The 24,271-nt window shown below is 34.3% G+C and overlaps 1 protein-coding gene across 4 annotated transcripts in view; it reads left to right on the plus strand.

The window, feature by feature from the left end:
• The window catches only part of LOC114326004 (FAST kinase domain-containing protein 1, mitochondrial), a 40,609-nt gene extending 16,550 nt beyond the window's left edge, over positions 1-24,059 (plus strand). The window contains exons 4-7 of one of the 4 annotated variants that reach the window (XM_028274167.2): positions 6,356-6,506; positions 9,532-9,655; positions 12,757-12,934; positions 23,713-24,059. In XM_028274167.2, the coding sequence (XP_028129968.1) occupies positions 6,356-6,506; positions 9,532-9,655; positions 12,757-12,934; positions 23,713-23,941 (682 nt within the window). In that variant the 3' untranslated portion in view covers positions 23,942-24,059. Of the gene's footprint in view, positions 1-6,355; positions 6,507-9,531; positions 9,664-12,756; positions 12,935-23,712 lie in introns of those variants that run through there. The other 3 variants (XM_028274171.2, XM_028274170.2, XM_028274168.2) reach the window with 3 other exon arrangements.
• Positions 24,060-24,271: the final 212 nt, after the last annotated feature.

The following is a 24,271-nucleotide window of genomic DNA, read 5'->3' on the forward strand; positions in this document are numbered from 1 at the left end:
TGCTGAAGAAGGTTTGGTTTTTGTAGTTACATTTAACATAAGCAACTCCAGTAGGTTTGATTACTTCTCCTGTGTAAGTTCTTAATATTAAGTCTGTTTTAAAAATTTTCTTTGGAATGTTCAGTTGTTTGTACAATTTTAGTGATATAAGAGACAGTATAGCCCCTGTATCAAATTCCATAGTAACTGGCCTATTTTCAATACTGATTGTAATTGTATATTTTTCAGATCGTTCATCCTTAACAAGGTTTATTTCGCCGATAGACTCTTCACTTGTATTACTGGTACAATCATTAATCTGGACTGCAATGTTTCTTTTTAAACAAACGTTTGCTAGGTGTCCCTCTATTTGACATTTGTGGCAAGTTCTTTTAATGGCCCAACATTCGTTGGACCTATGATCTGGTTGTCCACATCTGAAACATTTTCCCCTTAAGTCTTTTAATGTTATATTATCATGTTTTTTCTTGTAAGTACATGATCTTTGAGGGATCTTTTTTTTTACAGATGTCGATAATTTGTTTACCTTTTCAATTTCATTACGTATGTCTGTAGATATTTTATTGTTTTCTATTTTTCCCATTTCAATTGATGTAGCTATCTGAACTAATTTTGAGAATGTGTGTATTTCTCTGTCTTGCAGAATTTTTATTCGAATTTCGCTGTCATGCAATCCTCTGATAAACTGTAACGATAAAAATCCATCTATTGTGGACTTACAACAATTCTGGCATTTAAATTCACAGTTAGAAGCAAGTTTCTTGAGTTCTGCAGCGTATGTTGCAACAGTTTCATTTTGTCGTTGTAAATGTGTAACAAATTTATGTTGTTGAGCCCACAAACTAGGTTTAGGATCAATAAAGTCATCAAGTAGTTTAATTAATTCTTCAAATCTTTTATTTATTGGATCCTCCGGAGAACAAAGATTATGTAAAGTATCATAAAGTTGTGGAGAGATCGTAGATAATAGAAAGTAAATTTTACTTTGCTCATCTGTGATGTTATTTAATAGGAAAAATACCGTCAATCTCCTTGTAAAGTTATTAATTGTTTCTGTTTCTTGTAATGGTTGAAAATTAACTTTTGGTAATTGTATCTTATGGTCTATGTTTTGAATTTTCTTACTACATAAAACATCTTGGTCGTTTGATCCATTTTTCTTTCGCAAAATTAGGAGTTTGGTCTTTATCACTGTATATTTTTCTTCAAATTCAAATCTTTCTTGTGTTTCTTGTTCTATATCTGCGTCTTCAGTTTCTTGTTCGATATCATATTGTATATTTTGAAATTTCTTTATGGTTTCGTCTAACGTATGTAATCTGGATTCAATTTCTTCGTTTGAGATTTCTCGTTCATGTAAACAGTTTTCAGTTTTTGTCAGAGTGCCTCGTAAACAGGCTCGTACTTTTTTTAGCTTTTTAATGTCCATTATACAAGAAATGGACCATATTATATACAAGAAATGGACATGTTAACAGTATTTATTCAATTATAATTAATGACAGTGACAACATTATATTAATCTAGAAACATAAAAACATTAGTAACTAAGGTAGATATTAGTAGCCTTAGATCTTAACTACTAAATATATAACAAAACGTTTTTATTATTTATAGGAGAAAATATAAAATAATTTGACGTTATAAAATGCTTAAAATTCCAAAAATTACACTAGTATAAAAAAGTACTTTTTATAATACCACGGTTGTTTAAAAGGGTATATATAATGTTTATATATAATCATTAACTTATAAAATATGAATTTTAAGTATATCAGCTTTTAATTATATATTAAAAAAATTAAAAAAGATACGCAACAGCCGGATTCGAACTCGGGACCTCTCGATCTGCAGTCTAATGCCAATGAGCCACCATTAATTAGTAGATATAGATTTATTAACGTACTTTAAAATATCATTGCATTAGTCACAGTTTTAAAATAGTTTGAAATAAAAAAATCGATTTATCCATACAGGGTGATTGATTAGTGGGGTAAAACTCCATAGATCCGTTATAGTAATAGATAGCAATAAAACTTAATAACAAAAATTGTAGCCAACTTTGATTACAGATTGATAATCAGTAACCGTAAACTGATAGTTTTAGACAATTCAGTCATGGATTACTTAAAATTTGGAAAGATTTAGACCCGTAATTAATAATTTGCTCTGAAAAATGAAAATATATTGAAAACTAATAAATTTAGACATAGGGAATGTTATATAAAAACTAAATTACGGTAATGGTACTTTCCGATAGTGATATAAAATACAGGGTATTCCATTTAAAATTACTCAGAAAATAATGTACTTGCGTTTTGATTCACCATGTATTCAATATTAAAAAGATAAGCAATCATTTATGAACATTTTGACAATAAATAAAACAACATGGCATCAATAAACCATTGCCGTTGTGCTTATTTTTATTTATACGGGGAGTTGAACTTGTTACGATTTTAATATAAAATTGGTTATAACTTTGTAAATACCCTGTATAACCAGGGCCGGATTTACGATTTTGCCGCTTACGGGCTATCTTGATTTTGCCGCCTTTTTAACGTAAACATAGAAAACGCTAAATAATGCAAAATTATACTCTCTCCATCCCGGAGGAATTGGACTTCCAGGAAGTCCTCATTCATGATTTTCTAGCATTAATACGTAGCGCAATATCAGCTTTATAATCCTGGGGTACATCTAAAAGTATCAATATTGAATCTACCTATTTATTTTGATTCATAATGTAATGTACGGTATGATATACTTAATAAAAAATACGTTATTTTGCTAATTCATAATTTAATTAAAGTAATAACTTTAGGTATATGAGCATGTACAACAGAAACAGATGATGCATAATTTTAGTGAATCTCATAGCATAGTTCTTACTTACTTACAAAACAACAAAGTACCTATACATTTTAAAATTAAATTAAACAATTCATTTGGTTGAAAACTGTTTTATTAAATTACAGATTCTTCCTCCGTGATTTACATTGGGCAAACGAGTCAATCACATCGTCGAAGTTAAGTGACTTCGTAATTTCTCTTTCGATCGTCAATACTGCCATCTCATTGAGGCGTTCGTGTGTCTGTGATGATCGGAGGTAATTGTTAATTCTTTTCAGCACGGAAAACGATCTCTCTGCAGAGCAGTTTGACGCTGGTGTAGTGAGAAAGAGCCTGAGTGCGATGTCCATGTATAGGTACAACTCTTGTAACCCTGTGTTGTAGACCAACTGCAGAAGCTCAACAAATGTTTTTGGTGGCTCTTTGTCAACATTTTTGACAAAACCAAAAAAGTGGACACATTCGTTAGCAAATGTTTAAAAATCTGGGAGATCTTTAGTGTATTCGTTGCAGAGCTTTTTGGCACTTAGTGATTTGTCCACGTTCCCAGCCAACCCCTGAAGAAAGAAGCTCAAACCGTGCAGACAGCTCGTCGTATATTTCCTTTCGCTTCGTCATCTCTGTCAGAAGCCTGTCAAGAATGACAAGATAAGTGTCATTTTTGAACTTTGTTCTACCATCGCTCATTGTTCTAAAATTAAAAAATTAAATTAAGCTAACACGAACACAGAGGGTTAAGAAAGTTGAAATCGTAAGATCGTTTGGTTTTAAAAACAACCTACAATAAATGGTAGTAGGCTATGCTATAATCACTTGAAAATAATATTTTATAAGTATAGACAAACTCAAGAGAACAGGGGCGGCCCGTCGGGGTAGGCAAGGTAGGCGTCGCCTACCCTCTTCAAATGTAGTACAATAATATAAATTATTAATATAAATTACTTATTTCAAAATTGTAATTTATAAATTTTGACACAATATCTACAATAAAATAGCAAAAATTATCCAAATTATTTTTAAAAATATCCAAAAAATTTTCTCCGTAGTTATAATTATTGTACGCTCCTTGTAGTATCAGTAGTACTGTATAGATTCTATATTCTCCTTGGTCAGGCACTCGGGAACGTAGCCTGAAATAGAACGACGCCAACACCGAATTGACGTGCGATCTCTCTCTGTTTACGCGAGCAGGCCTGCTGCAGGTCTGCTCGTAGCGACCGTATTCTACGATTTTGAACGGGCGGATAGGTACAGAGTCTTATAGCCGGACCTACAAAATTTTATCAGTTGCTTCTCTTGTGTCTTGTGAAACTGTTTTAAAATAATTGTTTTTTGATTTTGGCTGTTATTAGTAGGTTAAGTATTGAATAAAACTAGATAGGTAGGACAATTTAAATTTGTTTATGAAAACTGATATACTACTCATATATACTCGAAAAATCACAGTGTACTTTAACAATCCGTTTTGTTAACAAAGTTGGTCAGGTAACAGAAAGATTTTTAGGGTTTTTTGATGTTAGCGATAATAGATCTGCAGACGCTCTATATAGTTTAATTTCAAACGTGCTTGAGCCATATGATTACAAAAATAAATTAATTGCTCAATTTTACGATGGTGCAAGTGTAATGGCTGGCTCTTTAAACGGATTACAATCAAAAATTAAAGTAGATGCTCCAAAAGCAATTTTTACACATTGTTGCGCTCATAGATTACATTTAGTATTGCAAGACGGGTCAAAATGTATTACAAACTGTAGGATATTTTTTGTCGCCTACCCGAAGTATATGTGTAGCCTACCCGCATACTGAGGTCACGAGCCGCCACTGCAAGAGAATGTCCAGTGTCCTTACTCCTTAACACAACTGGTATAAATTAATAAAAGCGTTGTTCCGAAAACATTTCTGAGAACTGAAGATAACGATGAGCTCGGCCGGCACGGTGCGACGTTGTTATTTCGAACAAAGCTAGATGAAAATGCAAACTATACACTTCATACAGTTCATTCATACTAGCGTGTTATTTTGTTTGCTAATTCAGATCAAAATACGAGACAGATACCTACCTAAACAAAGTCAGGTAAGACAGTGAAAAAGTAAATAAATTTTGGACTTACCTTCTTACTTTTGAACGTTCTAATCTAATAAAATATATTCTGAACCTTTACTTTTCACAAGGGTACACTGCACTGGTACAGAACACAACAGTAAAAACAAAAACACACAATACCTCCTGTGAGTGTGAAGTGGGACTGTTCAGGTTTAGGTTGAGTTTAGTTTTGATTTGCCTGACAGTGACAGAAGCGCTAGTGGCAACACCCATACGCGATACGCATTGCATAGACATTCATGATTCATCTTTTAAACTCGAATGTTGCCGCGGACGGGACAGACGATGTACCCATTAAAGGAGGGAAATAAATGTTAGTAAATCTTTAAAATTCGCAATTTTTTGAGATCGCCGTCGCCGCCAAAAAGTTCGTGCTAAAAATTGCCGCCTTTTAAAATCTGCCGCTTCGGGCTATAGCCCCTCAAGCCCCCCTATAAATACGGCCCTGTCTATAACATACCAAACCTTTATATTTTTGTAATGGAGAAGTTAGGAAGATTTCGAATATAAAATAAAATACAGGGTGTTCCATTTAAAAAAACATAAGTTTGGTGTGCCACTATGTTATCTAACACCCTGTAACATTCTAACTAATTTTGTAATGTGAAGCTCAAAGTTAGCTACAATTTTTGTTATTAACTTTTATCACTATACGTTACTATAACGGATCTGCGGCGCATTACCTTACTAATAAATCACCCTGTATAATAGCAGTTAAATATTGAATTGTTAGCTAGTTCTGAGCTATTCTGAAAATTTCAGGTTCTTAAGTAGCCTAGAACTATTTTTTAAAATGTATTACAAAATTTGCGGAGACAGTGACACAGACCAAGCCAAGTATATACAAACGAGGTTCCACTGTATAGACACTGTATAGGAGTTATCGAGGTTCCACTGTATAGACTTCGACGGGCTGGTTATGTAGTGAGAATTGGATGTTGACAGACTGCTGAAAAGAGCTCTAGATTAGTCTAGATGGTAAAATACAGAAGACCAAACGGAAGGCTACATAAAAGATGGGAGTGCACAATATGCCGAACATTAGAACTTGAAGTCGAGCGATACAGGCCCGCGTATATTTGAGACAGAAATTGAAAGTTTATCAAACTAAGTTCTCAATCCAGTAATAAAGAAAACGACAATAAATATCGTTCTTTACTAGATTGACAACAGATGGAAACTCTCTGGTTACTACCCCCGCGACTTTCAAAAATTATAAGTCATATGGGTGCCGAGACGAACAATGTTTATACATTTTTAAAGTGTATCAGGCTCATTTTGGGCTGTAGGGTCATTGGAAGAAGAATACAGTGCTCACTAGCTTGCACTTACTTATTTTTACATTTCAAAATTATCTTATCCATAGACTAATTATTTCTGTTATATATGTTTTAGAGACCAGGAGAGATTGAGCGGATTGGCGTTTCTACAAAGTGCGTTATCACTCAGTTTTTTTAACAAACTGCCCAGTTTTCTAGTCAAACAGATATTTAATGTGGAATTTATGGACAGATTAGATAATGAATTAGCGAATTGTTATTCAAAGGTACGTTTACTGAATAATTAAATTACTTTTAATGTTAAGATTACTTATATTAACTTGATTGCTGTGTATGCTGTGTATTGCAGTAAAAAATATTAGTAAAAGTGCCTACTATTACCAAGTATGTCAGACTAATGTGCTTGTTAAAACTTCAAATAGTATTATTAGGAGCACATTATCATAAACTTTTTCTAAGTCAACAAAAACAAGATAGGTATGTAGGTTCCTTTCTAGTCTCTTGTCAAATGTCAACTCTGTAAGTTCTTCCAGGTCATCTTCTATTCTTGCTACGATAATTCTGGCAATGTTTTTTGTTACCTTTTTTAACCGAGTCCATCCCAAGTAGCACTGGGTGTATTAAGTCTTTTAAGGATGCTTTAAAACTGTAGAATAAAACTAAAATTAAAACCATTTGGTTTTTAAGTAAACCTTAAGATTGCAATAAAACCGCTTTCAGCATAAACGGGCCCACTCTGAAAGAGGCAAATAAAACTAAAAATAAAAACCTTCTTAAAACTTTGTTTTCTTAAGCAACTGGTTTTAAAGCTGCTGTGAAGGTGCTTTTAAAGACACTTTAAGTGCAGATGGTTTTATAGGTTTCTTAAATAGAGACTTAAAGATAATTTACCATATTAAACTATTCTTTAAACCCATATACTCCGTATAGGCCAACAAATTTTTACATGTGTTATGATAGGTAGATACGTATTTGTAACCATAAAATAATAAAAAGTACTTGGTTATTTCGGACTGTCAAGGTAGAAAAATACTTGCGCACCCAACTTTATTGATAATGTTAACAAAAAGAGGTCTAAATAACTCACGCGCCCTAAAATTTCTGACTTTTGGAGATTAAAGAATAAAAATAATAAAAAAATTTAAATCCGAAAAATATTAATTTGAAAGAAAAATAATTTTATCTACAATTTTAATCTTTTAATGTTAAAATAAGTCGAGTTTATGTCTGTAGTCGCTTATTTATAATTTGTATGTAAACCTTATATTGTAATCTGTCATGGCTTTCAGCATCTCTAGAAAGCAATATGGCCGAAATCCAAATAAGACTATTTGGTCTATCGACAGAGAATTGTTAAGATCAAATGGTTTTATTTTATACCTTTCCAAGAGCATATATCCTACATAAAAGCAAGGTTGCCTTGAAATTAAAACCGTTTAGTTTTAATGCCACTCGGTTTTAATGTGAATCTAACCTAATCTCCAGTCGTCGTAGTGCTGTGTGTGTTGTATTTTTCTTTTAAAATTACCAGTTTTTTATATTTTACGTACTTGCGACTTATTTCTTCCATACTAAATGTACTTCCACTTTTTACAACACACTACACCACTGTCTCTCTCTAAAACAAATGACCGACCATTTTGGACATGAAAGAAGAGGGGATGAGTATAGTTTTATTGTTTCTAACAAGAAGCATAGTTTAGTCTTTACGATAACCAAATTGATTCAGTTAAGAGCGTTTGGTTTTAATATAGCCTACTAATTGCTTTTAAGAACGCAACTTTAAAGACAACTAAAAAAATAGTTTTAAGGCATATATTTTACTGACATAATAGTCTTGAGATCAAGTAGTTTCAATAATAGGTTTTATTAGTCATATTAGGAGAATCTTTAAAACTGCAATAAAACTAAAAGGTAACAAACAAGAATCTAATAAAACCAAACAGTCCGAAAGTTCTTCATAAAACTGATTAGTTTTAAAGTGAACTGAGAATAAACCATTTTAAAACTACAATAAGAGAAATTATCTATTAAGATTAATTAGTCTTATTTGATACTCTTATTAGATACTTTAAAACTAGTGACAAGTGCATAACAGTTTTAAAGTTCTGGCAATATATATACAAGGTACAATTTACCACAATAAAACCTTTATACACCGTAAATAAAACTAAAATGTTTTTATTGTGCTACTTGGGATATGTGCTAAGTTCCACTCGTGAGGTATTTATTCTTCTCCTCAGAACCATTTATTAAACATTTTAGCGATTAGCTAATGAGCATATCCGGATCATCTTTTCTTCTTCTTCAGGTGCCATCTCCGCTACGGAGGTTGGCAATCATCATAGCTATTTTAATTTTTGAGGCAGTAGCTCTAAATAGTTGTTTTGAGCTGCATCCAAACCATTATCTCAGGTTCTTCAGCCATGAAATTCGCCTTCTGCCGATGCTTCTTCTGCCTTCTATCTTTCCTTGCACCTTGCATTATGAGTCGCAGGATGCCATACTTCTCGCCCCGCATCACATGTCCGAGATATTGTAGCTTTCTTTCTTTAATTGTAAGTTCAACTTTCTTCTGTTTACGTATTATTCTCAGTACTTCAGTTCGTAACTTTATCTACCCAGGAAACCCTCATAATTCTTCTATAGGTCCACATTTCAAAGGTGTCTCATTGTCTGTAGATTTAACGTCCAGGCTGATCTTTTACAAAGCTCAATTTCTTTCTGGACCTGAATCTTTTACATTTTTGTACAATCTAAGGCTTTTTTGATTTCATCTACTGTAATTTCCTCTACTGTTGTATTTTCTGTTACAGACTGTTGTTCTCTCCGCGGGCATTCTTCTCTTTTTCGTCAATAGACTCTCATAATCATCATCATCACGTAGCGCTACAACCCTGGGTAGGTCCTGGCTGACTGTACAACTTTCTTCCAATTTGTTCGGTCTTCCATCAACCTAGGGTCAAATGGAATGTTCATTTTTCGGAGATCTGCTTGGATGTTATCTCTCCATCGCATTCTGGGACGTCCGAGTGGTCTTTTGCCTGTAGGAATCTCCTCCTATACCAGTCTTACAAGTCTCTCGTTATGAAATCTGTGCACGTGGCCTGCCCATCTTAGTCGCTGTGATTTAATTTTTTGGACAATATCGGTGTCATTGTAGAGTTCTTTTAATTCGAGGTTGGTTCTGATCCTATACTGGTTTGTGTTAATGTCGTGGTGAGGTCCGAAAATTCATTAATTTTTTTTAATAATTATATTTTTGTATTGTTATATGTTATAAATTTTTAGGAAAAATATCCTCAAAGAGTGAGACAAACACTAATGTACCTGAATCGATCCGTCTGTCTAGAATATCCGGAATTTAACGTGCCATGGTTCCATGAGAAATACCTTAAAGATGTTCGGAAAACATGTAAGTAGGTACGTAGTTTTTTAAGTTCATGAACATTCTTAAGTTGCACTAAAGTCTCGAAAGTCTACATCTTACGAATCTAAGACGGTGGTGCAATGAGTACTTACCCTCACCGCCCGATAGAGCAACTATAACAAGAAAAATTTACTATTGTGTAGTACATTCTCGTAGAGGGTCTGTTCGGGAATCCTTATTTCTTTTTTTATATTGACTATCGTTCTAATATTTATTTATTTCGGGTAGAATTAGTTTGGATAATTTAATAATTATATTTAGACTTTTGTCTTCCCCCTGTAAAAATGATGCAGAATAACCTTGTGTGTGTTCTAATTTAAATAAATGCCCAATGTCAATTTTTACTAATCCACAAGTGCAACATTCGCTTTGCGCATCGTATACAAATGGACATGCTCCGTTGAGTACCTTTAGGACAAAAGGTACGACTCTACGACTCCGCTTCAAGCCTTCGACGAAAGAACTTCCGAATTCCGAAAATATTTTCGCTTTTCATGTAACTGACGGCGCCGTCCGCGAGTGCTAGAATTTCATGGAAGCAGTGATGAATTGAGTAATCACACTTGGGTCTGCAATCTGCAAGTTTACCAAATCCTAAAGAACACCAATTTCCAGGTAAGCCAATTTGCGCATAGCTTGTGGAACCATATTATTTTAAAATCATTTTTTTTTCTCAAGTTAGTTTTCATATTTCCTACAGTTTTCATACGTTTTTCTATGTCAAAATTTCAGCCGAATCGGACTCGTAGTTTTGTTTTGGCCGACTATGGAAGAAGTCTGTCGGAAGATTTTAGAAAAGTGGAAAAAGTCGGTGATTTGATTTTTGTTATTGGAGAGGAGATCGCTAAGAAAATCCAAAGAGCGCTTCGATGTTAAAACAAACGTCAACAATTAGTTTAACGAGGTTTTCACGTGGTTGTACGACGGTTTTAGATGAGCCACGTCTAGGTCCCGGAAAACAGATACAACGAAGGATAATGTGACAAAAATTCACGATCTCATATTAGTACACCGTCAATTGAAGATGCGCGAGATAGCTGTGCTATTAGGCATCTCAAAGGACCACATGGGTAATATTCTGCTTGAAATTTTGCTTTGCGTTTGCTTACACATCAGAGAAAAAAAGATCAATTTGACTTCCCCCCTGAACAGTGAACGTGCTCCGAAGAAAGCGAATACTGACTTATCGACCGGAAAGGTGATGGCCACTGTTTTCTGGGATTCACCAGGTGTGATCCACAACGACTACCTAGAAAACGGCAAAAAAAAACCCTCCACTCTTAGAGAAGCGCTCTTCCACTATGACAACGCACCGGCTCACACCTCCGCCGTCGCCAAGATCGAATTGGGTCATGAACTGCTGCGCCATTCACCGTATTGTCCAGACCTTGCACCGTGTGACTTTTTTTATTTCCAAAAAATCACTCGATGGGCAGAAAGAGTCGAATTAGGAGGTCATTGCCGCCATGGAAGCCTCTTTGCACACTTTAAGAAAATGTATTCTTCAGGCGGGTTAAACAAGTTGGAGCATCGCAGGGTCAAAGCACTTTTGGAAAATGTTCGTTTTTCTTTTGTAGGCTTATGTACTTATAACAAAATAACCTTTTAAGGGTGTTAGGGCATAAAGAAACGAAATTAATGTTAATAACGAAATTTCTGATAGTTCTACTAAAGAAGAAGCTAGTACTTCTTGTATGGGATCAGAAATATTCAGGGGTTTCTCAACATGTTGCATCCTGGAAAACGTTCGAAATTGTGAAAACCTGTAGTGCAGCATACTGTATGGTTTTTTTGAATCTTGAGCTAGTTACTTTAAGACAGCTTATTTTTAACAATACATATGTGAACATTCAGATATTTTACTTTCATAACCTTGGTGTATCTGAGGTTAAAACGTTCACAGAATTGGTATTTTAACATCACAAGATTTAACTTAGATATAAAAGAAAAACCTTGTTTATCATTTCTACATTAATATCACTTCTATTGTACTCACTTTATTGTAAATTTGATCATGCTGCTCTTATAATTCCTATGTTGTATCAGTCAGTGGCGGCCCGTGAGGTAGTGCCATAGAGCCATGGCACTACCTTGCTAACTATGCAGAAACATATTTTTTATCTTCAAAACTTTTTAATTCCCAAAAATTTTTTTGTGTGTATTTCTTTTGATCTTCATAAATTATATAAAATATGGCAACTATGGGCGTAATACAATCCCTGCCGACAGCGGAGATTATTCGACAGGAGAATCTCCTTGGTACCAAAGTATTGACACGACTAAAGAGAGAAATATTTTACGAGCATTCTATGTAAGTGACAGAGAAAGAGCTATATTCGACTATTAGTATACCTTCAAATGAGAATCTCTGTGCCGGGCACGAGGTTGAGTTTCTTTACGTGCTGGTTTGGCACTTTTATTATGTATATTTTCTGTTAAAAAGTTTTTGTATTTATAATTAAACTTTTAGTGCACCATGATCGTGGGTGTAGTATAAATAATATTTTGATTATTTCTTAAGTTTAATTTATTAATTGACAATGAAGATTAGTATCTTAAAAAAAATTTAAGAAATTTAAATTTTTAAGAATATTTTTTTTTTTAATATTTAAAAAAAACTACAAATATTATTTCGAGCACTGTCATCAGTAAATGCTGGTGGTAGGTTAAGAGGTTTGTATTATTAATTAATTTACGGAACTGTTTTGATCAATGTTGGACAATTGCTTGGCACCTCAGATCAATAAACATAAGATACATAAGATAAAAGTATCCGCGTATATATTTTTTTAGTTTTTGTTGTAAGTATACCTTTTTTGACAATATCGTGAATCCGTCACTAAAAATTTTGGCGGCTGTCCGAGTTCTGGCACTACCTTCTTAAAGTGGTACGAGCCGCCACTGGCATTAGTACATAATTTCATTATTAGATTTAAGATCTGATCTATGATCGATGGGATTAAATATATTTTTGTATGATATTGTCTACGCTAGTATGCTTCCCTAGTTACTATTTTTGTCTACGCCACGATACATCTTTTCTGATTTCCTTTTCTTTTATTAGTAACTCAACATTATTATTTCAGATAATACTGAAATGGAATATACATATAGCAAATCGATCAAAGAATATTTGGTGGAGATAGCAGAAAGTCATATAATGGAAAGCATTACCACTCCGTATGGATATTATATTGATTTTGTCATAAATTTAAATAAAGAAGAATGTGTAGTATCCCCTAGCTCAAAGTCGATTAGTAGAAGGTAAGCTTTGGAATCAAACTATTTTTTAGGTTCTATAGGGGTAGAATAATAGGACAAATATAGGAAGTAAGAGGAAGTTGCAAGTAGGAGAAATCCAGGACGAAGGCATGGGCACGAAAGAGAGTAAGATAACCAACAGAGGAAGAAGTCATCAAAACGATAAAAAAGTTGAAAAAAAAATAAAGCTCCTGGGGCAGACGGCATTCCTTCTGAACTTATAAAACATGGCCCAAGAATCTATTCCCTTAATCCCTTATTCTAAGTAGGCTAGTAGAACTGATTTGGAAGCAGGTAAAACTACCAGAGGACTGTAACTTCTAACTAATTGTACCTATTCACAAGAAAGGAGACCAAACAGTTTGTGATAACTACAGAGGCGTTACCCTGCTAAACGTTACCTACAAAATATTGGCCTACGTTCTTTACGATCGACTGTCGGGATATTCTGAAAACATAATAGGGAAATACCAATGTGGGCTTCGCAAAGAAAAGTCAGTCAACTATCCATCAAATATTCCTTGTAATAGAAGCTTTGGAAAAAATATATGAGTATGGAATTGATGGTAGATATTGGTAGATTTTAGATGTGCCTATGACAGTGTAGATAGAAACGCGCTATAGAAAGCCATAGTAGAATTCAATATCCCAATACACTTACTGAAATTGGTGACAGCAACCCTCTCAACGGTCTAGTGTTAGAGACCAGAATGGAGATCCATTAATAGAAAGCTTATCGTGCCTTCTATTAAACATTGCCCTAGAGGGCCTAGAGAAAGCCATTAGAGAATCTGGAATAACAACAAGAGGAATCATTATTAATGGGAGTGTACAAATACTAACGTACGCGGGTGACATCGATATGATAGGAAGAAGAAAGCTGGACCTGGTTCAGTCGCTCACGGCATTGGAAGCAGCAGCAAAAATAATGGTGTTTCACGTTAATACTAGTAAAACTAAGTATATGAAGGTGACAGATAATCAAATAGCAGATCCTGAAGATCTACCGGTTGAAACATATACTTTCGAAGGAGTAAGAGTTTGTATATCTAGGCTCACAAATCAACCAAAGTAATACAGTAACTGCAGAAATTAACTGACGTATATATCTAGCAGATAGAGCATACTATGGATAAAGACTCTTTTAACATCCAACATAGTCATGAAAAGAACGAAATTATTAATATGTATACGAAACTCATATCAAAGCTGTTTAGGCTGTTTTAAACGTAAAATCTTCCAGGCATATTTATAAAGGCGTGTAGGAAAACAGATTGTGGCGTAGTAGCTATAATTTTGAGCTCTACCGCCTTTATAGTTAGCCTAATGCCTGTCCCACCTTGACTTTACAGTACACGAACATACGGCAATACAATCCTTATGGGAGTTTTTAGCGCGGCGATGTCGATTTTCTTCAAAATAATTTTCAATCGGACGTTACCAAGGTCCTAAAAATGTAGGTCCCTAAAAATGTTAAATTAAAGCTAACCCGTTACAGTCAAGTAAAACAATATTTTTCATTTTTTTTGTGAGTGATAGTCATTTTCGAAAAGTAATCAGCAATTTTATAACCGATATGCGTAATAATCAACATTAAAAGTGGATGTTGTTCTATGGTTGTTAATTTATGTATTGACAGTATAATAGACAGTTCTGAAGTAATGTCAAGAAAAATATAAAATATATTGTCAGTCAAGTTTAAGTAAAGTTTTATATTGTCCTACCAGGTCCTACAGTTGAGAATAAATAAAGTATAATAGGGAACTTGCTTAAAATTTTAAATTCGGAAAAAATGTTATAAATCACAACAGAACATAATTTAAAACATGTATTGCAGATTAAAAAGTTTTGTTTGGCTTTCGTTTGGCCCCTAAAAATGATTAAAAATTCAAATTAAAACAGGTGGCCCAAAACGCGTCGTGACGTCATTCGTTTACATTATGTTTACATTCTTCCAAAAAAGTAAACAGAATTTAAAATTAGACATTATAAACGTCAGTAGAAAATACAGTTATGTAACCTCACAAGTGTTTTTGATCGTTTGAACTATTTTAAATTGACTAAAGGTTCTCTAAACCAAGGCCAGAAAACAAAAAAAAAATGTATAGATTTTAAATTTGTACTTTTGTTATTATGAGGTTTTAAGGCGTGAAATTTTGGAAATCTTATTTTTAAAGGAAACTGAATATTATTATGCAATAAAAAATGTGCAAGTTCCCTATTAGGTTTGGCATTCGTTTTGACACTGGACTGACATTAAGTTTTATAAATATTTTGATAATTGCTATTTCTGACATATTTGAGTGTTTTTATTACTTAAGACAATAGGGAACTTGCACATTTTTTATTGCATAATAATATTCAGTTTCCTTTAAAAATAAGATTTCCAAAATTTCACGCTTTAAAAGCTCATAATAACAGAAGTACAAATTTAAAATCTATATATTTTTTTTTTGTTTTCTGGGCTTGGTTTATAGGACCTTTAGTCAATTTAAAATAGTATTTTTTTTGAAAAATGGCTTTGGCAGAGCCAATTAGCCAGTTTAAAATAGTTAAAACGATCAAAAACACTTGTGAGGTTACATAACTGTATTTTCTACTGACGTTTATAATGTCTAATTTTAAATTCTGTTTACTTTTTTGGAAGAATGTAAACATAACATAAACGAATGACGTCACGACGCGTTTTGGGCCACCTGTTTTAATTTGAATTTTTAATCATCTTTAGGGGCCAAACGAAAGCCAAACAAAACTTTTTAATCTTTGATACATGTTTTAAATTATGTTCTGTTGTGATTTATAACATTTTTTTTTTTCGAATTTAAAATTTTATGCAAGTTCCCTATTGTTGATGGTCAGTTCACCTAAATTAAATTATAACAAAGAATATTAAATAAGCTTAAAATTATTACTGATAACATTGTATTGAGTAACTCATTGCTTATTTGGAAAATTTGGATCCTAATTGCAGTTTATTGTTATTCTTAATGACTGATTTCCAAGATGAAATTAATGTCATTTTAATGTGTTTACACCCTACGACAGTGACAGTGAAAGTGAGGAAGATGGGATTGTAGAAAGAAGCTAAAATATATAGTTTAAATATACTTTAATTATCTGTAGGTAAATTTCTGTAGGTACCTACGTATGTATTAAGGTTTAACATATTTATGCGCTTAAATACATTATTATATAAATGTTTTATACAAAATTATTTTTATTTTGTTCACATAAAGGTAATTTTCGAAAAAAAAAATATTTTAGAACCCCTGACAGCCACAAAATGTCAATAATATTAATTCGTAAGTTATTTATACGCTATGAACTCGTAGGTAGAGGGGATAATTAAAAATTGGCGAGCGCCAATAGTAACAAGTCTGTAAGCTTTTACTGGAAATTTGACATAAATGTTAAGGTGATTAATTTAAAACATTGAAATTAAAAACATTAATAAGAAATAATATTAGTTGGTCTAAGCTGTGGTGTATATTTTTACCTTAAATATACTTACGTTTTAAATACTGAATTAAATGTTTTTAATATTTCGTAATATGTAGTTGTAAATTAATCTAAGCGCCATCTACACGATAATTGTGAAAGTATCCGAAGTAAGAAATTAATATTTCATTAATAGAACGTTAAAATGATTAGCAAAATCTTTAAAAAATCCAACAATTTAATTACTTTTTTGCGTTGTACATATTAAGCGATAATAAATTTAAAAATTACCGGTGAAAGTTGCATTAGTAATCCGCTAGGAGCGACACCAGCGAAGCTCAGAGCGTATAGTTATCCTATAGAAAAAAGTATGTTTGCTTAAAACCTGTTTCTGATCAAATTTGGCATCACTGTTGGTCATAATAACCTGTACTGTAAAGTCAAGGTGGGACGCACAATAGTTTTGGTAAGTTCATCAAAATAAACAGGCTGCGGTGGCTAGGCCACTTACAGAGAATGAACAGGATGGGCTCGTCTAAACACATTTATAACCAAAGACCGGATAGAGTGAGGAGAAGAGGCAGGCCCAAAGCACGTTTAAGGACCAGGTGGAAGACGACTTACGAGAGTGACGAGAGAGTACTACATTGGTAAACCAAGGCGATAGAAAGTGACGGAAGCTGATTCTAGAATAGGCCAAGACCCACCATGGGTCCATTGGTAGAGCCAATGATGATGATGAGAGGTAGAATAATAAAAGTTATCCGAATTCACTTATAATTGCTTTAAATTAACACTTCCCCCATTATTCTCGTGACTCGCTCAATAACCCTTACGTTTAAAGCTTTGTCAAAGTTTTATTTTAAAATGAATCCTTTTGTAATTTATGCTAGTAAAACTTAAAATGGTAAATTATTAAATACATTTCTTTTTGTCCCTTACCGTTTATAAAAAATAAAGCTGTGTCGCATTTTTGAAAAACAAAATTGTTTAGTTGTGCCAGTGAAAAAAAAGTTATTTAATTTGTTTATTTATTTAAAAATACAGGAAGTTTGCAACGAAGCATATTTAACTTTAAACATTGTTCAAAATTAATTTAAAGTTTTTTAAGATTCTGTTTGATACAATAACTCTTCTTCTTTCATTTAAGTGTCGTAAAATTCTTCTAATTTTATTACTTTCTGTCTCATAGCGTTGCAAAATATATTCATTTTCATAAATTTTCTTCTATAAAAGTGAATGAAAACATCATAGTGCGCATCCACAAAAAAGGTGACAAAACAAAATGCGCGAATTATAGAGGAATTTCACTCCTAAACACGGCATATAAAATCCTCTCAAACGTCATTCTTAGTAGACTAACCCCCTATGCTGAAAATGTCCTAGGATAATATCAAGCCGGTTTTAGGGCAAACAGATCCACAATAGATCAACTATTCACGCTGAGGCAGCTTCTAGAAAAGGGATGGGAGTATAACAGACCCATACACAATCTCTTCATAGACTTTCGAAAGACATACGATAGCGTAGAAAGAAGAAAAGTATGGAATGCCATGGCGGAGTTCTCAATACCAAAGAAACTCATTCGGATGACTAAAGTCTGTATGTAGGGTGGAATATCAATAGTACGTGTAAATAATATGACAGCTTTGAAATCAACAGTGGACTCAAACAGGGTGATGCGTTATCTCCACTACTTTTTAACCTCGTATTAGAAAAAACCATGAGGTCGGTCAAAATAAAAACAGAACGGCTATCGGTTCAAGATTCCAAGTTATTACTAGCTTACGCAGATGACATTGATCTCATTGGAGACTCCATCCTATCCACAAAAGCCATTTTCAACAAGGTGGAAAGAGCAACAAGCGAAGTAGGGCTGAGAATTAATGAAGAGAAGACGAAATATATTTGTATAAATATAATGACACGAAGAGACGGGATAGGACAAAATATGACGGTCAACACCTTCAATTTCGAAAGAGTACAACGTTTTAAGTATCTGGGGGCCGTAATCACAGGTGACAACGATATTACTGAAGAAATAAAAGACAGAATCCAATCAGCAAATCGCTGTCTATTCGCACTGCATAAGCTTATAAAATCAAAAAATCTTACAAGAAGTTCCAAGGTCAAAATCTATAAATCCATCGTCAGACCTGTACTAACATATGGATGCGAAACGTGGACCATGACCAAATCAAACGAAGAAAAGCTCAGACGTTTTGAACGAAAAATACTAAGTAAAATTTTCGGACCTCACCACGAACAACTACACAAACCAGTATTCGTGGTGTGCAAGTACTTGGAAGGGATACGCGAAACGATCTGCGTGAATAGCGGAGAAATATTGCAACGTTCTTAAATAATTCATGTCAATTGAAATTGTCAAATTGACGTACATTTCATAACTACTGTCATTGAAGGACAAAAATTATATATTGCTCCACAATATTGATATGATATACAATTATTATATAAAGGTAAATTTAATTAATTGTATTTTGTTTGCAGTACTGCATTTTAATAACTAATTTTATTTACTACATACAATTGTTTACGTTTTAATAACAACCTAAATCTTATTTTTCTTCTTATTATTTTTTTGGACTATGGCCTTGACAATCATCCAGTAACCAGGACCATATGATTGGCCAATATAATTAAAAGTGCGAATAAAAGTGTAGAGCGTAGAAACCAGGTGTCGCTTTTCCGAAATTGCACGGTCCCAATAGGATCATAACCAATATCGAATTAAAATCACTCCACAATGACACCGATATTGTCCAAGAAATTAAATTACAGCAACTATGATGGGCAGGCCACGTGCACAGACTTCATAACGAGAGAATTGTAAGACTGGTATGGGAGGCAGTGGCGTCGGGCCGGGGGGGCACGTGCCCCCCCAACATTATGCAAAAAAAGAAAAAAATAATATAAATTATCTTTAAATTACGTATATGTATACACTAAAAGTTACGAATGAATAACTAATATAGATCCCCCGTTAGTCTATTTTTCTGTATGCATCTAATTTGATTCTGTGTGTGTAAAGTATGCGCGTGTTACAACTAAATTTACAAGTGCCGGTGAGCCGACTCTGGCCGGTTGCGCCCGAGCTGGAGCAGCCGATCGAATGCACCCGAGCCCAGCCGACGCCTGGCGGAGGGATATCATACCAGCTCAGTGCGCGTGTGTTGTGTTGTGTAGGTGGTCGCCACGTTTTATTCGTTCAATAAGCTTATTGTTACTAGCTGAGCTGCTATTGTTTGTGTAATTTTTGCGGATGTTCGTTTGTTATCATGTCTAAGAAACAGTCCTCTGTACTAACATTCTTTAAAAAACTTGGAAATTCAAGTGAAAGTGTAAATGAAGATAGACATTTAGCGGGAAGTAGCACTGGAGGTAGCGTTGGTGATGAATCACCATCTTGTTTACGCCCAGATCGTGATGCTACATTCCAGGGCGAAAGTAGAGATCCTTCATTGGGAGTACAAAGTGCAGATATTGCAAAAGGAGCATTTCAGCCTGTTGATTGTTTTAAGGTAAGCAAGATTCAATCCAAATCGAGGCAGTTCAAAGAATCCTGGTACAGTGAATTTAATTGGGTCGAATATAGCCCCATTACAGACGCTGCATTTTGTTACCCATGCCGACTATTTTGTCAACATAAGTCTGGTCGCGGGGAGGAGTCATTCACTAAACTGGGCATGAACAATTGGAAGAAAGCTTTGGAAAAATTCAGGAAACATGAGAAGAGTGAAATGCATCAAAAATCTAAACAGTTTCTCAATGAGTATAGAAAAGCAGGAAGCACGGTAGCTGATTTGTTGTCCTCGGCACATACTAAAATGGTTGAGATGAATAGGAGGTATTTAAAATTCATAATTGAAAACATCCTATTCCTTGGAAAACAGAATCTTGCCTTAAGAGGACATGATGAGAGTACTGCTTCATTTAACAGGGGGAACTTTATAGAACTGCTAGAACTGAGATCTACTGAAATGGAGGAAGGAATCCAAACATTAATGAAATCCCCAGTCCATTCATACAAAAGTGCCCAGGTACAAAATGAGATAATAGATTGCATAAAAAGTGAAATGCTTCAACAAATTGTCCAAGAGGTGAGTGAGGCTTTGGCCTACTCAATTATTTGTGATGAAACTACGGATATTTCAACCCGTGAACAGCTTAGCATTTGCATTCGATACATTACTAAAATAGATGGACACATTAAAATCAATGAAAGGTTTTTGGGCTTCGTTGATGTGTCAGACACTACTGGTGAAAATTTACATCACACTATTAAACAGTATCTGCAGCAGTTGGGTATAAGGTTAAATAAAATGCACGGCCAGGCATATGATGGAGCTAGTAACATGAGCGGCAAATTCAAAGGTGTTGCCTCAAGGTTCCAAGAAGAAGAGCCTAAAGCTTTGTACACACACTGCCATGCCCACTTGCTTGATCTGGCTGTTCAGAGATTTTGTGAAGAAATAAGACAGCTTCGGAATTGCTTATCCATAGTAAATAACCTGTATAACTTAATTAATGCATCAGCTAACAGGTTTTCAATATTTGAATCAATATGTAAGCAAAGCAGAGAAACAAAAATGAAAAGACTGGTGAGCTTGTCTCGAACTAGATGGACAGTTCGACACAAAGCAATCCATGTAATTCTAGAGCAGCTCCCTGAAGTGTACGAAACTTTGGAAGTTATTGCAAACGATGTATCAAATCGTAAAATTGCAGCCGAAGCTGATGGTCTAGCCAAACAAATCAGCACATTTGAATTTGTATTCAGTTTAAAACTATTGCACAGCGTTTTGAGTCAGACTGATATACTCTCCAAAGAACTGCAGAGTGAATCTCTTGACATTTCTAAGGTTTTTGCAAAAGTTGAATCAGTCATTGACTGTTTAAAACTGGACAGAAATGATGATGGCTTTATTCAGATGTGGAATGAGTCAGAAGAACAGTGTAACAAATATGGTATGAAAGGTTTGTCAGTTGAAAGGCCTTCACTACCACGCAAACGGAAGATTCCGAAAAAACTTGAAGCTAGTAGTAGCTCTTCAGATGCTGCATTTCATCAATCACCTGAACAGATGTTCAAGACTTACATTTACTTTGCTGCTTTAGACACAGTAATTGTAAACTTGCAATCTCGTTTTTCCAAGAACGATTATGATAAAATCAACTGCATTGCCCAGTTACTATTTAATTGGACCGAAATTGACAACAACGCTGTTATGGCAATCCAAAAGTTTTATAACTTGTCTTTAAGTTTCTCTGCACATCTTAAGTTTTTTCACTGTTATGCAAAGAACAATTTTGTCAAAACAGACAAAGCAACCACAAGAGTAACGTTCCAAGAGTTGGCTGATTTTTTTATTGAGAATGATCTTCAAGCCAGTGCACCAGATGTTTGGCAGCTACTAGAAATATCACTTTCGTGGCCTATCACAACAGCAAGCGCAGAAAGATCGTTTTCTACACTACGAAGGCTAAAGACATTTCTTCGAAGCACCATGACAGAAGACCGCTTAAGTGGGCTTGCCCTGATGTCTATTGAGCAAGAATTGACGTCTGAATACATGAAAGATAAAAAACTAGATCTGTTAGTTGACAGATTTTCAAATCTAGCCGATAGGAGGCTAATGCTTCATTAGAACTAACGAAAATTGGTTCGTTGAAAACCATTACTGTAGTTCTGTTCACCTTAAAACTTTGTCTTGTACACAAATTTGTTTTTGTGTTATAAATGTCCATGCAGTTATGTCTAGAATAGAATAAACTTGTATATTTTGAAATTGAGTCTTTTTACAATCCATCAATATAGTAAAAATTGATTAAAACCAATGTTTAACAAAAATACACATATACTTTCCTTTAGTTCTTAAGTGGTAGTTTTCAAAAAAGTTTCCACGGGACCACCACTCCCCCCCCCCCGTAGACCCCGTGCCCCCCAAATTTTTAGGTCACGCTACGCCTATGATGGGAGGAGATTCCTACAGGCAAAAGACCACTCGGACGTCCCAGAATGCGATGGAGAGATAACATCCAATCAGATCTCCGAAAAATGAACATTCCATTTGACCCTAGGTTGATGGAAGACCGAACAAATTGGAAGAAAGTTGTACAGTCAGCCAGGACCCACCCAGGGTTGTAGCGCTACGTGATGATTATGATGTATTCATTACGTTGTTGCTCCGTGTAACTGCTCCAATGGATACGGCATGGACCCCTCTACATATAAACCGCCACCAATTGGATCGCCGAGGGTGAGTTTGGTGTATCCACTATGTGGAGCAGTTATACGGAGTACCAACGTAATGGATACGTGCCTTTATTACATTGAGTGGTTAACTAAGGCAATTTTAGCTTTCTCAGCAACCTTCTTCTTTTTCGAGTGCCATATCCGCGACGGAGATCGGCAATCATCATAGCTATTCAGACTTTAGAGAGGGCTGCTCTGAAGAGTTCATTTGATGTACATCCGTTCCATTCTCTCAGGTTGCGCAGTCATCCACTTTGTGCTTCTTTTTCCTTGGATCTTTCCCTTCTTAATCCGTTGGAGCAAGTTGTATCTCTCTATGTGTGTAATATGTATTTTTTCATTGATGTCGCTCTTTCACTCTTCTGATTTTGGTGAAATTTGCTCTAGACTTTTCTAGTCTGATTTTGGGTGTTTATGGTACTCTCTGAATGAACTGAAATATAAGACGTCTCTAATTTTCGTTTTACAACAAAATTATTATTTATTTCTATTTGTTTACTCCTAACAGAGTATGTGGGACCAAGTTTTCGTTGGAATTTTTGCCACACTGAGCAGACAGGGAGCGAAATGCAATTCATACATCTACCCTAGCCTTCTTTGCCTCAGCATTCGTATGGTTTGCAAATTATAGAAACCGCGAAGGCGTTACGAGAAACTTTGTCTCAATAAAAGTTTTATTTTAATATTTTTTTTTTATTTATTGAAGTAAACTTTCGATTGTTTTAATCAGATGCCGCCACGACACCCGTATCGTGTTATTTTGTTGTAATTTGTTGCATTATTTTTTTCAGACCATTCGAAGAAAGTCATATGTACACTTTCTGAATGAATTTAAATATAAGACGTCTCTAGTTTTCGTTTTACAACAAAATTATTATTTACTTTGATTGTGCCGCAAACCTTTTGATTGCGCCGCGTTGAAGCGCTGCCAACCAGTGCCATTTAAATGTAACTTCCATAACCTACTCTAATTACGATTTTTCTCCATGGTTTGCTATAAACTTTCAACTTCTTCCTTTTATATATTTTTTAACATTATTTAAGTAACATTTGAATGTTTTTCCAGAGTTGCTCTACTTTTGGTACACCAGTACGCCTTTACCAGATTCTACAGCCATCTAAGAGGAACGTACCAAATGAAGATTAGACATCTGGAAATTATGGGCTATAGCGTCTCTATAATGAAAATAGACGAATGGACAAACTTATTGTATGCCAGTGAGAGGATAGAATATTTGAAGAAGCTGATATGGCCTGACAATTGGAACACTATTCAATGTTTGCCTAAAAGATGAAGCTGGAATTAAATGTGTGATAAGATAAGAATATTAAAGTGTATTTTCTATTTTTATGACAAAAAGTTAGTAAAAAAGAATGAAAACTATATTTAGTCAATAAAGCAATTATACCTTTCATTTTCTATTCACTATAAAATGAAAAATTACAATTTCCCACTTAAGGCCATGGGTACATAATTCGCAAATATTTTACGGCTATCCCTACCTTTTCTGTCTTTACATGGCAAATTACGTGTAGTAAAATTCACACTGGTATGGATATGTATATATTACTAGAATGTCATTCTACTTGACAATGTCATAATTAACTTAAAGAGATGGCTTTTG

Source organism: Diabrotica virgifera, chromosome 5 (genome assembly GCF_917563875.1).
Source record: "Diabrotica virgifera virgifera chromosome 5, PGI_DIABVI_V3a".
In the NCBI taxonomy this organism is placed as follows: domain Eukaryota; kingdom Metazoa; phylum Arthropoda; class Insecta; order Coleoptera; family Chrysomelidae; genus Diabrotica; species Diabrotica virgifera.